Raw genomic sequence first — 14,922 nt, 5'->3', positions numbered from 1 at the left:
TTCTGCCTTTCTGAGTCAACAGAGCTTTCCAGTTGGCTATTAGGAATAGAATCCAGCAGCAGTCTACTTCAGTCAGACCCAAACCTAGGTCAGGAATTTGCAGAGCTCAGACCAAAGAAGCAAGAATTAAGACTTTGACCTGAAGCAGACCAGGTTGGGAGCACTGAAAGACTGTCCTTGAGATTCTGTAATAACACAACACTCAATACCCCCAATAAAGCAGCAACAGGACCAGTCCCCCAGACCTTCTCTTCAGAAGTGCTGCAGAGTCCACACCTGTCAACTGTGAAATCAAGAAGCAGGTTGGAAGAAAGCGCAAACAAAAAAAAAAAAGAACCCTTCTATAATGAGCTCAGGTGGCAGGGATGTTTCAGACACAAACATAAAAAAGAATGACTCCAAAACATCTACAAGCAATACCTTAGAGAAAAACATATATTGGGCATAAATCCAAGTGAAGTTTTTAGAAAAGATGAAGTCAAAAGAGGGTTAAAAAAAGTTTTCATAATTAGGAGAGCTTGAGTAAAAAATTGGAAAAGAAATGAGAGCTATGGAAAAAAAAAGAATTAGAAAGGAAATTAACAGCTTAGCACAAGAGGTAGAAAATCTTGCCCAAGTAACAAACTTCCTTAAAATTAGAATGACTCCATGAAGCAATAAGAAATATTAAAATAAAATCAAGAGGCTGAAAAAATAGAATATAAGGTATTTCATCACAAAAACTCACCTGGAAAACATCATGGAGAAAAATTTAAGAATCAAATAGCTACCTGCATATCATGACTGAAACAAGAACCCAGACATCACATTTCAAGAAGCCTTAAAAGAAAATGCCCATATCTCTTAGAGCCAGAGGGCAAAGTGGACATAGAAAGAACCCACCAGTTACCCCCTAAAAGAAGCCCCAAATTGAAAAATCCCAGGAACATTATAGCCAAATTCCAGGAAGGGGGGGGAGGAAAAGGAACATTATCTCACATATTTGGAGTATATAAGTAGGCATCTATACAAACAAGGAATAGGGTGTAAGGGAAGCAGTTGACACTGGAACCTTGGTAGTCAGTTAAGTATAGAAATACATTTCACTCAATAGTGAAACAAGAGGTAAAGGAAAGAAAGGAAAGTGGGAATAAGAGGCAGGGTAGATTAAGGAAAGGATTAGTCCTAAGCAAAATAAATTCCAAAAATGTACAAAAGTATTTTTAGATCTTTTTGAGGTGGCAAAAAACGGGATTCTGAGGAGGTAGCTATAAATTGCAGAATAGATGGACAGGTTATGGTATATGGATGTGAGCGAATATTATTGTACTCAACTCTTTCCCATATACAGACTAGCCAGGATTCCAAAGGATTATGATGAAAAATGCCCTCCACCTTCTGAAAACTCAGAATGCAGTATACATTTGGATATGGCCAATGCGTAAATCTGTTTTGATTGACTATACAAGTGTGTACTCGGTTTTATTTTTCTTGTGTTCTCAAAGGTAAAGAGGAGTTGTAGGAGAACGTAGATTGTGGTCAATGAAAACAAAAAAAAAACACGTATGTTAATACACACATAAAAATAAAACATGGGAACTACGATCAACATAATGGCCAACCGCAATTCCTGAGGGCTCATGATGAAACATGTTGCCCACCTCCTGACAAAGAGTTGGACTCAGAAAACAGATTGAGGCATTTCTTTTCAGACTTGGTAAATGAGAAATTTTCTTTTGCTTGACTACATATGCTTATAAAAAGGTTTTTTTCCTTGTTTTCTCAAGGGCAGAAGAAGGGAAGTAGGAAGGAGAGTAGGCTGACCTTTGAAACTCAAATAAAATTTAATTTAAAAAAATAAAGAGATTAGGTTAAAATACATATTGTTCAACTATTGACTTGACGTTGTATTATATTAAATCCACCAATGATGCTGCTCTTGTCCATTTTCCTCTATTTCTTCCTCTCTCTTTTCAATCCATCCTGCACCCATTGTCTAACCTATTTATGCCCTTTCACAGGCAATTTTTCCTTTAAGTTGAGACTATAGTGAAATTGGTAGGAGTATAAAACAAGAAACTAAAAAGGAAATTACAGCTATTAAGATTTCTCGAAAGTCTATATAGTCATAAGTATTCCTGATCTTCACTGAGAGATTAACTGAGGCTTCAATTGTTAGTGAGTCATTTTAACTTTTGCCATATTTATACGCTACCCTACTTCATATCTGTATCAGATCTTGGCCCAAGCTACAATGTATTCTAGGTTAAACAGATTTAGGATGGCAACACCACAAAATCTGTCAGAATGTAGAGTATCTTCCAGAAACTGATTTCTAGTCTTCTCTCCAAGTTGTTTACTTGGGTCCTACACTGCCTGTTACTTCATTATGCAGTTGCCCCAAATACAAGAAGGTTCTCCTCCTGATCCCTGTCCTCATTGGAAATGAGGAAGCTTTACTTTAATTGGTAACCTAAGAATTCCCACCTTGAGCTGTAAACTGTCTTCCCCATTTGCCTGCCCTGAAGTGCATAACCTAAGCTTTCACATCTGTAAAATGAAGATTGAACTAGACAGGCTTCTGAGGTTGCATCAAGCTTCAAATAATCACAAAATAATCACAAAAACTCACCTGGAAAACATCATGGAGAAAAATTTAAGAATCAAATAGCTACCTGCATATCATGACTGAAACAAGAACCCAGACATCACATTTCAAGAAACCTTAAAAGAAAATGCCCATATCTCTTAGAGCCAGAGGGCAAAGTGGACATAAGAAAGAATCCACCAGTTACCCCCTAAAAGAAGCCCCAAACTGAAAAATCCCAGGAACATTATAGCCACATTCCAGAAAGGGGGGTTTGGGTTTGGGACCCTTAAAGTCCTATCCACATTTTCTCTCTAAACTGTTCAATTTGTCTATACTGGTTATCAAAGATGTTTTGTTATCTAGGCTAGTCACACAAATAGTTGTGTCGTTCCAAGGGCAGGTAATGCTAAGCGTACAGCCTGGCTACACTCCATTAGCTCCTTCCCAACATGGCCAACAACAAAAAGAATTCTTTTCCTTAAGATCTAGGGACTAGCGAACTAGCCTGTTTGTTCCTGTTTGTTATGAGAGGACTCTAATTCTTGGTTCATTTGTCAAATAGACATAACTGGCTAATTGTAAGCACAATGAATGAGTCCTTTGTATCTCAGATTACCCAGCTCATCCTCTATTTCCCCAAGTTCCATTTGACAACTCATCCTTCAGGTAACTGCAGAAGGCTGATTTTCCCAAATTTTACTATCTATATGTTTATCATATCAAAATATTCTATGGATTAAATAAATAATTTCAATCAACAGGATCATTTCTATACAAGCATAATATTCAAAGATCCATAAAAAATAAAAAAATTTTGAAATTTGAATTTTTCTTAATTCAGAATATTATAAAATTAGTAGTAGCTAAGTTTCAAAAATTTATGTCATAATTTTATGTCTGCTAACCTTACTATTTACTGGCAAAATCATATATCCAAACATCATCAAAGGTTTATAAAGTTGTTTGACAGGACACTACTATATACATGCATACATATGCTGTCTATTTAGTTCAGTATAGACAAACCAGCCGTTAGACTATATCTTTTATTTTCCCCCTCCTTAAGAATAGTGATACTATTTTCTAACATGTGAAAGAATTCTACAATTCATTATTATGGTGTAGGAGAGGTTGGGGAGACGTGATTTCCCAAATTCTTTGAAATGTTTTCAAATGACACTGGGACAACTAAACAATTTAACTTTATTAAGAAGTAGCCTGGAGACATTTTTAAAAACTCTTCACCAGTATGATCATCATAATGAAGAAGATGGAAGTTCTTTCAAGCATTCTCTATTCAGAAGTTCTCCTATTACTGTTGCAATATCAGCATCACTGTAAAGGGTTGTCAAATCAACATCTTCAAGAAATCAAATACAGCAAGCAACTCTCAGTGGTACCATCTGTAGATAAGATGACACCTAAAAATACGGTAAGAAACTGACCAAGCACTTATAAGAGCAATATATTTTTTGTAGAATGACAGTGACAGTAACTAAAAATGCAGATTGGCAGGAAGCTTTTTGATTATGAAGTCCATCATACCATTTACTCAGCTTTAGGCAATCCTGTTTTGAAATCAGAACATATACAAGGTAAAAGAATCTATAAAGTAAAAATTATGTGAAGCATTGTTTTAATATCAGCCAAACAAAAGGGAAAAGTATTTATCTTAAGTAAAAAGCACCTTAACTTTTTTTTATGAACAGAAGCACTGAAATGGGAGAGGATAGTCAAACTGCTAAATATTTCACTTGTATAATAAAAGTTGTTTTTACTTGTTTTACAATTAAAATAACAAAAGCAGCATGAAAAATCATAATAGGTAAATAGCCACTCATTACAAGTACATCCTAAAACTTAAAATTAATTCTTAATGACATTCTGATGTTGGAAACTTTCCAAAGGATTTCAAAATGTGTAAAGTAGTAATGTTACAATGAAGTGAGAAGAATACAAAGAATGAAACCAGAGGCACTGGAAATTCTATGGTAAAACTCAACAAGGCAAAATGATAACATTTCTTCTATTTACTAAAATTCAAAATAGCTCTCCAGGAAATAGTAATAGTTGGTAACCTTAAAATGGACAGAGCAAATCAATACATAAACATACATAAACTAACAAGTAAAGGTTTTCCTCAGTCTATGAAAATAATAAAAATGAAATATCCAAAGCAGGAGAAACTGTTGAGTATAACAGTACAGAAAATAACACAGATAAGACGAAATCCCAGGTAGCAAATACTGTATTCAGTTTATTTTGGGTGTTTTTCCCCCTTCTTTTTTCCATTGCTCTACTCCTTTTTCTGTAAATCACTGCTTTCCATATCCACTGAACATTGTGGAAAACTTATACCTCAAAAGCATGACAATTCTCCATCTTTCACTGTAGTTTATTGTATTCTATTTTAACCTGATAATAACTTGGTCATGGGAGATCCTATATTTCCCAAAGTTCAGCCTCTATAACACAAAATTTAATTAAAAATTTTCATCTGTGCAAATAAACTTTAAAATTTAGTATGTCAAATATAATTTTATGAACAAGTTGTATACATTTTTATGTTCCTAAACTAACAATTTATTTAAATTTGTAAAGGTCAAACATGCACACAGTATGACATTTATTTATGTTTCCTCCCTCAAATTTCCCTTTCTGGGTACAGTATGTCAACTTTCTTTTGTAATCACCTATAAGTATCAAATAGGTAAAATGTTGGACCAGCTCATAATGAAATTAGGAATATTACATCAAACTGCATTTTTGTTACTTAGACATATGCATAATACATATTGCATATTACATGGAATTCAGTAAGAGGAAGTATAAGCTTTGAAAAAGTAACTATTACGATTATAATCAATATTTGGGTATGCAGGTAAATTTTATTTTTAAAATGTTAAATTGTGTGCATAGAAACATTTAACCTTGATTTATTTTCTATGTGGATTCCAAAAAAAAGGGGATAAAAAACAAATACTACTTGGGTACTAACAGACATGCTTCTTTTTCTTTTTCTTTTTTTTTAACAAGGGGGAGTCTTTAATCAGAGGTTTTAGATCTGGAAGTCCAATTGGTCCAATCCCTTCCCCACCCCACCCCCCCTTCATCTTAAAAGTAAGGACACAGAAACACAGAGAGGTTGAGGAACATTTCCAAGCTCACAGATACTGAGTCAGGATCCAAACTCACGTCTTCAGGGTACTCCTTCTTACTACACCACATTCAGAAAATGTCTTGTGAAATAGCTTTTTTTGGTAGTTTGCGTTTAAAAAGCATGCAACCTTTGAGTTGATTTCATCAAGTCTATTTATTAATGCATTTCAAGTTTCAAAAAACCTTACATATCTTTGCACAATACTTTATTTTTTTTTTGCAACGTTTTAGTAAAAATTTCCAAAGTGAACAAAAAAAGATACTGTATAAAACACAGCGGACATTAAACTGACAGTAGTATTAATTAGATCTCACTCATCTTGATCTTTTTGTTTTACCACATCTTGATTTGCAATGAAGAGTTCAGTGCACATATCTCTTTTCAGAAAACATTTAACTTAGACGCAAAATAAAATAGGGCAGTGTGTATTCTGCCAAAATCCTACCACAGGATAACATTACAAGCAAAAAATTTACATGATCCAAAGTCTACCACACTTAAGAAGTTACTAAGAACTCTTGCAAAATAAAAGTCACCATTTTAGAAATGCAAACCCACTTCCAACCTTTGCACAGTCTGAAAACAAATGTATTTAAATGATTTAAAAGCAATTACGTATATTTCTACCTATTTGTTTGTTTAGAATTATTTATAATCTGGGGTTTCATGTACAAAATTTGTCTCTAAATCATGTACAAAAAGCTGTATTTTGAAAAAAGTCACCACGTACTGTACAAGTTTACAAGGAAGAGATCCCATTATTTTCTCTAGCATTTTTGGCCTTGCTGGCTTGCGTCACATTATGAGAATGATTGTGTAAACCTTATACTCTTAAAATAAAAAAAGAAAAGAAAAAGGAATACCCAAATACAGAAGCCTTTCCAACCTTCAAAAAATTTTCCTTCAAAGTGAAGCCAGGAAAATGATAGCCATTTATATCTGATTAGCTTGATGTAGTTGGAAAACAGAAGCAATAAATATGTCACAAGCTTAAACATTTTTTTAATGCCCCCTTCCATTTCCTGCATAGCAGTAAGCCTGTTAATACATTAAATGCTTTTGCTTTCTTTCCTTAAAATGCCAATTATTTACAGCTGCTTAAAAATGAAATTTGGAATGGGACATTGTGCTGTTTCAACTTCACTGCTATTTAAACATAAAGAAAAACAAAATGTCAGTAGGCCTAACTATCATTTGAGCAAATAATTGTTTTAGTGGTTATCTATTATCAGTCACAATATGCTGTAAAGGTTGTCCATTTTTGATAAATTAAAAAATAAGCATAATTTTTTCTTTTCCACATCAGCAAAAAAAAATTTAAAAATTAAAAACAAAAAGAACCCACAAAATATCATTTGTTAAGGATATATGAAAAAAAAATAAGTAAGCTGCAAACAAAACAATCCAACAGGTATAATTTCCACTAAAGCATGAATAAAATTTCAGCTAACTTAAAAGACTGAACTGAATAATTAGATGAAGTTTAAAATAAGAAATCAGACAGTTACATAAAGTCATTTTGAAGCAGTATGCTGCATATGCCCAGTTTACATAACACTTCTGTCAACTGTATCCCCAAAGAGTATTCAGCTGTGTGCTATGTTTTAGCAGCTGTTTGAAAAGATGAGTAGTGGAACCAACTCTATCATAAGAAAAAAAATTGATTCTCATTTCAAAACTGCTGTGTAAAAGCATTATAGAATCCTGGACCATTATACACCACCATCCTCTGTTATCCTGAGTATGTCAATTAAAACAGTAATTGTTTTCATTAATAGCGGAAAAGTTTTATAATACAAAGAAACATCCATATTGCAATTTTTGTTTACAATTGCACACAGAAGTACAGTGTACGTAAGAAATACATGTCTGCATATAACAAGGTATGTACATTGGCAAGTGATGTCTCCAATGTTGAGGTGGTCTAGCCTCCTAGCCTTGATTGGCAGTTGAAAAATAGATATATATTTCAATTTGTGAATAAAAGTTTTAATAGAGCCATGTTTGCCTGCAAGTGAAGAAAACGCAGCAACGAAGAACAGGGAATAAGGGGCGCGCAATCGTATTCTAAGACTTTGTGCCATTAGATTAAAAATATCTGTCTGTAAGAAAAACATGTTACTTCCTTCTTTTTTTAAATTGGAACATTCAGCCATTAAAATTTAAATAACTCCACCTGGTCTGAGGACATAGTATCTTGCCTTTTTTCTTCTACTCTTATGCTGAGAGTTTAGTCTGGGGACAATGACTTAATAGGTTTTTCTTTGGAGTGAAGTTTTCCCATTGTAGGCACTAGGAAGAACCAAGGCAAAAAGCTGCAGTTAACGTCTCATGTGTCCCATTTGATAACTTTCTCGGGGTCTCTGACGCTGTGGTGGCTGAACTGCTTGTGGAGGTCTCCTCCTCTTTAAAGTGCCTAGGGTATCAAATAAAGGCAAATTAAAAAAAAAAAAAGCAAATGAAGCTATGATTTTTTAAAAAGCATTATTCTCGACATACAATTCAAATTATCAAAAGATAACTTTTGAATACATGTAAAACTCTGCATAAAGCATAAGACTTAAGTATAAAGACTTAAGGTCCTTCCCTTCTAGTTACAGTTCTCTAACAGGATCCTGGTTTGTTTGTTTAAACCTTCATTTAGTAAGGGCATTTTGTTGATACGATTTGTTTAATAAGAGTCTATGGGCATGAAAAACCTTGAAAAGTTGACAGAAAGCTCAAACAAAAGAAAGCCATGTGAATCTGACAAAAATAATAAAAACATGAATATTCAAACAAAGTATTTTTATAAATCAATAGGTGAATATTCAACAGTGTAGGCATTTTAAAACAGTCCTCACTAACTTATGTTGGAAAACAGTATCCTTAAAATAAATATTCACTGAACCATACAATCAGTTATCCCATTTCCAATGGCAAAGTATGTATTTAAAACTACTTCTTGTGGCATGGTTTTCCCACTGAAGAAAACTCTTCTTATTAAATACAGGTGTGTGTTAATGTTTGATTACATAAAGAACTATAACACAGAAAAAAATTAGTTGGCTGTTCTTTAAAAATGGAAGAAAAATTTAATTTGCTCAAATCGTCTTACCTGGAAGTGGTTTAGGAGGAGGCAACTTTGGATTACTGCTTGGAGTATGAACACTGCATATCTTAATAAACCCAGCCATTAACATGATCAGGGCAATTCCCATAAGCAAAACCGCCCACCAGTAAGCCTAAAAATAATAGAGATATATATATATTTAATAAATTTATAAAACACTTATTTATACTAGGAGTTTATGCAAGCTTACCACATAGGAAACCTCCAACATCACACTCTCAAACCTGTAATATTTAGTATAAAGCTAACAGTTCTGAAATCACAGTTTTTAAAGTAGCATTACTAAGTGGGTTATTTAACAAATTCATCTTCCTAGAACTCAGTTGAGAATCAGTAAGTTAAAAAAAATTTTTTTTAAAGCTTTTGAGTAGCCAAAACATTTGTTAAAACTACAAGTACTAAGGTACATATGCTACAGCCAAAGCATATTGCCCTAGACCTTCAACTCAGAAGTCATTTAATCTTATTTTAACACATAATTCAGGAGGTAGGGATGACATAGTTTTAAAAAAAAGCACTAGCTTTAAAATCCTGTGTCCACCAAGTATTAGCTGTGGGACATCACTGGGTAGATCACTGACTCAACTTCTGTGAGCCTATTTCCTCATCTGTAAAATGAAGATAAAATATACTGTACATAAAGAGTTTTATACAAGATAAAATGCTATACAAATATCAATTATGATGATGCCTAGAATAATGAATGCTAAGCTGGGTAGTCCTGTCTCTAATAAGCCCATGGGCTTATCAGAAAGGAGTTTTGAAGAGTATCTCAATCTAATCCAATCTCACTTTAAAAAGAAAGAAATGTATACTCAAGAGATTGATCATAAATTAGAAAATTAGGATATAAGGAGGTTAGAGGAGAAAGGCTGCTGCAGGGAGCCACAATGAAAGAAAGTTAGGACAGAGTGACAGGGAAAAAAAAAGTTTAAAAAATGGATATAAGAACTCAGAAAGCTTATCAATAATATCTTATCATTTAGTGTACAGGCAAACAGATTCCACAACCCCAAGAAACTCTGAAAACACAGCTATAATGATATTATAACTCATACTCATGATGATGTATCTGTAAGGCAAATGTCACGATATCAATAGTGACCATGAATACGCCTGTATAGTTCTGTATCACAGAATATAAGAGACCCTCCACATAGAAGGCAGAAGAAGTAAAACATTTACTCAGACACCAGAGGAACAAATCCCAAAACCAACAACTCCAACTCGACATAGCAGCAATTATATATCCTCAAACCAGTAAATCCACTTCATTATAACAGCAAGAAAATTAAAACACAGTAATGCAGCAAGGAGCCAAGCCATCCCATAACGTTCCCCTCTGCTGGTGCCTTCCCACTCACAAAACATTCACAAACCCTAGTTGTCTGCTCTCTGAGAGCTTGAAGTTCTCAATTCTCTCTCTCCTTCCCTTCCATCCCCTATTTGAAAAGGCAAGCAATTTGATAGAGATTATAAATGTGCAGTCATGCAAATTATATTTCCACATCAGTAAAAGAAAACACAGACTAAAAAAGAGAAGAAAAATTCTTAAAGTAAAAAAAAAATATGCTTCAATCTGCATTCGGACTCCATCAGTTCTTTCTCTGGACATAGCATTTTTTCATCATAAAGTCCTTCAAAATAATCTTGGATCACTGTATTGCTGAGAATAATTAAGTCATTCATAGTTGATCATCATACAATACGTTACTATATACAATATTCTCCTGGTTCTGCTCATTTCACTCTAGGTTTTAACTGAGAACATCCTGCTCATCATTTCTTATAGCACAAGAGTATTCCATCACAATTACATACTATAACATGTTCAGCCATTTCCCAATTGATCGACATCCCTCAATTTCCAATTCTTTGCCACCACAAAAAGAGCTACTATATTCTTGTACAAATAGGTCCTTTTTCTTTTTTTATATATAATCTCTTTGGGATACAGAACTAGCAGTCACATTGCTTGATCAAAGGGCATGCACAGTTTTATAGCCCTTTGGGGATAGTTCCAAAATGCTCTACAGAATGGCTGAATCAGGATACCACTTCACCAACAGTGCATTGCATTAGTGTCTCGATTTTCCCACATCCCTTCATACTATAGCTGCTCTGATAGGTGTGGCATGGTAGCTCAGAGTTGTTTTAATTTGTATTTCTGTATTTGATAGTGGTTAAAAGCACTTTTTCATATGACTATAAACGAGCTGGTTCATTTTAGAAAAAGCAAGACTTACATGAAATAACGAAAAATGAAATAAGCAGAACCAAGGGAATGTTGTACAAAGCAACAGAAATATTGTCCTAAGAACAACTTTGAATAACATTCATTTTGAGTATCATAAATACTCAAATCGACTATAAAGGACCTATGAAGGAATATGCTATCTACACCTCCAGAGAAAAAACTCATAAACAGAAGAATGTATAGTATGATTTTACATCTATATACATATTTGTGTCTAACGGTAACCTTCTCTAGGGTGGAGAGGGGGAGAGTAGAAAAGAGAGGAAGGAATTTTTAAAATTTAAATCGAATTAAATTTTTTAAAAATCAAAAAAATTAAATTTAACAAAATTTAATGTAAAAAACTAAAATTTAATTTAAAAATAAATTTTAAAAAAATTAAATTTAAATTCATCAAATTTTTCCAAAAGAGTAGCAATTATAAAAAATAGATTTCCTATGAAGCATAGAGTAACCATGACTCAAAATGAGAGACTAGATGACATTTGAGATTCCTTTAAGTCTATGAATCTAATGTCACATATTGAAAGAATCTGTCATCATTTCTATGGATATTTTTTACTGGACAACACCTTACATTAAACGGATAAAGCAAGGTGGAGTCTAAAAAAAATGTGTAGAAATTTACTACTACTACCAACAATAACAAGTAACAATAATTTTCTATTTACATTTCAGTTTACAAAGAATTCTTTAAAAGAATGTTTTATTTAAAATTTTTATCTGGTGGATTTAAGTAATGCAAGAAGTATTAACTTTATGTGTTTATGCTGTATGCATTTTATATGAATTTGTTTCCTCTTCCATTAGAATGTAAGCTCATAGAAAGAACCGTTTTATTCTTTCTATTTGTATGCATTGTGCCCAGCACAGTGTTTGACACATAATAGGCACTTGGTAAATAATTATTTAATAATTACTATTCTCATTATGATAAGTAAAGTAATGCCCTCAGGAGTTAAGCAATTTGCCCAGGGAAATTAGTATCACATGAAAGAGCATGCTAAATTTTATACAAACCATGGCTTCTAGACATAGTCTAAGGCAAAAAAAAAAAAAAAAAAAAAAAAACCTTAAAGAGAATTTTGTTTATTCTTCATATTTCAACAGCATTAGTGATATATATGATTAATTACAGAAAATCAGTTAATTAATGACCAATTCTATTCAAGAATTCAAATTAAAAGTTGCATTTTCCCCCCTCTCTTTGACCCACATATAACACAGTGCCATCCAGAAATTCTCTATTAGACTAAACAAATACCAGGTGTACTGAGTTTGGGGTAACCTTCCCCCCAGAACTGATATTTTCAAATTCAAGTTCCCTACAAAGTAAATCATTATTGTTCTTCAGTCGTGTCAGACTCTTCATGATCCCGTTTGGGGTTTTGTTGGCAAAGAGGAATGGTTTGTTATTTCCTTCTCCAGCTCATTTTATAGATAAGAAACTGAGGCAAACAAGGTTAAGTGACTTGCCCAGAACTACACAGCTAGTAAGTGTCTGAGGCCACATTTGAACTCGGAAAGATTGGTCTTCCTGACTTCAGGTCCAACACTCTATCTATTGTGTCCACACTGAAAGAGCATACAAATTTTCCAAAGATTATGCCTTTGCCTAAAATATCTTTTTGGAACTATCTTCAAAGCCTGAGGCACTTTTCTGAACACTGGAAATCTTTGTCTTTGGAGAAAGTATTTGATTTTTTCTTTTTTTTTAAATTTATTTAATATATTTAGTTTTCAGCATTGATTTTCACAGAAGTTTGAATTACAAATTTTTTTCCCCATTTCTACCCTCCCTCCACTCCAAGATGGCATATATTCTGGTTGCCCCGTTCCCCAGTCAGCCTTCCTATCTGCTACCCTATTCCCCTCCCATTTCCCTCCTTCTCTTGTAGGGCAAGATAAATTTCTATGCCCCGTTGCCTGTGTATCTTATTTCCTAGTTGCATGCAAAAACTTTTTTTTGTTGTTATTTTTGAACGTCTGTTTTTAAAACTCTGAGTTCCAAGTTCTCTACCTCTTCCCTCCCTACCCACCCTCCCTAAGAAGGCAATTCAACATAGGCCACATGTGTATCATTATGTAAAACCCTTCCACAATACTCATGTTGTGAAAGATTAACTATGTTTTGCTCCTTCCTAACCTATCCCCCTTTATTGAATTTTCTCCCTTGACCCTGTCCCTTTTCGAAAGTGTTTGTTTTTGATTACCTCCTCCCCCCGTCTGCCCTCCCTTCTATCATCCCCCCTTTTTTATCTTCTTCCTCCTTCTTTCCTGTGGGGTAAGATACCCCCTTGAGTGTGTATGGTATTCCCTCCTCAGGTCAAATCCAATGAGAGCAAGATTTACTCATTCCCCCTCACCTGCCCTCTCTTCCCTTCCTACAGAACCAATTTTTCTTGCCACTTTTATGCAAGATAATTTACCCCATTCTATCTCTCCCTTTCTCCCTCTCTCAATATGTTCCTCTCTTATCCCTTAATTTGATTTTATTTTTTTAGATATCATCTCTTCACATTCAACTCACCCTGTGCCCTTTGTGTGTGTGTGTATATCTACATATATACATACACAGACACACACATATGTATATATATGTATACACACATATATGCATATTCCTTTCAGCTACTATGATATTGAGGTCTCATGAATCATACACATCATCTTTCCATGTAGGAACGTAAACAAAACAGTTCAACTTTAGTAAGTCCCTTATGATTTCTCTTTCTTGTTTACCTTTTCATGCTTCTCTTGATTCTTGTGTTTGAAAGTCAAATTTTCTATTCAGCTCTGGTCTTTTCACTGAGAAAGCTTGAAAGTCCTCTATTTTATTGAAAGTACGTATTTTGTCTTGGAGCATGATACTCAGTTTTGCTGGGCAGGTGATTCTAGGTTTTAATCCTAGCTCCATTGACCTCCGGAATATCATATTCCAAGCCCTTCGGTCCCTTAATGTGGAAGCTGCCAGAGCCTGTGTTATCCTGATTGTTTTTCCACAATATTCAAATTGTTTCTTTCTGGCTGCTTGCAGTATTTTCTCCTTGACCTGGGAGCTCTGGAATTTGGTGACAATGTTCCTCGGAGTTTTCTTTTTGGGATCTATTTGAGGAGGCAATCTATGGATTCTTTCAATTTCTATTTTACCCTCTGGCTCTAGAATATCAGGGCAATTCTCCTTGATAATTTCTTGAAAGATGATATCTAGGCTCTTTTTTTGATCATGGCTTTCAGGTAGCCCAATAATTTTTAAATTCTCTCTCCAGGATCTATTTTCTAGGTCAGTGGTTTTTCCAATGAGACATTTTACGTTGTCTTCCATTTTTTCATTCCTTTGGTTCTGTTTTATAATATCTTGATTTCTCATAAAATCACTATCTTCCACTTGCTCCAATCTAATTTTTAAGGTAGTATTTTCTTCAGTGGTCTTTTGGACCTCCTTTTCCATTTGGCTAATTCTGCCTTTCAAGGTGTTCTTCTCCTCATTGGCTTTTTGGAGCTCTTTTGCCATTTGAGTTAGACTTTTTTTAAAGTGTTATTTTCTTCAGTGTATTTTTCAGTATTTTTTTGGGTCTCCTTTAGCAAGTCATTGACTTGTTTTTCATGGTTTTCTTGCATCATTCTCATTTCTCGTCCCAATTTTTCCTCTACTTCTCTAACTTGCTTTTCCAACTCCTTTTTGAGCTCTTCCATGGCCTGAGACCAGTTCATGTTTTTCTTGGAGGCTTCTGGTGTAGGCTCTTGCACTTTGTTGACTTCTTCAGGCCGTATGTTTTGGTCTTCTTTGTCACCAAAGAAAGATTCCAAAGTCTAAGACTGAA

At 34.1% G+C, this 14,922-nt stretch overlaps 1 protein-coding gene across 1 annotated transcript in view; it reads right to left on the bottom strand.

Annotated features, from left to right (window-relative positions):
* Positions 1–5,863: 5,863 nt before the first annotated feature.
* The window catches only part of ADAM10 (ADAM metallopeptidase domain 10), a 171,114-nt gene continuing 162,055 nt past the window's right edge, over positions 5,864–14,922 (bottom strand). Inside the window, exons 15-16 of the mRNA XM_036735307.1 lie at positions 8,827–8,953; positions 5,864–8,145 (exon numbers count right to left, since the gene is read on the bottom strand). Coding sequence (XP_036591202.1) covers positions 8,051–8,145; positions 8,827–8,953 — 222 coding nt within the window. The 3' untranslated portion in view covers positions 5,864–8,050. The remainder of the gene's footprint in view (positions 8,146–8,826; positions 8,954–14,922) is intronic.

Source organism: Trichosurus vulpecula, chromosome 8, assembly GCF_011100635.1.
Source record: "Trichosurus vulpecula isolate mTriVul1 chromosome 8, mTriVul1.pri, whole genome shotgun sequence".
Taxonomy (NCBI): domain Eukaryota; kingdom Metazoa; phylum Chordata; class Mammalia; order Diprotodontia; family Phalangeridae; genus Trichosurus; species Trichosurus vulpecula.
Note: the sequence above shows the minus strand (reverse complement) of the source record. Positions and strands in the feature narration are given on the sequence as shown.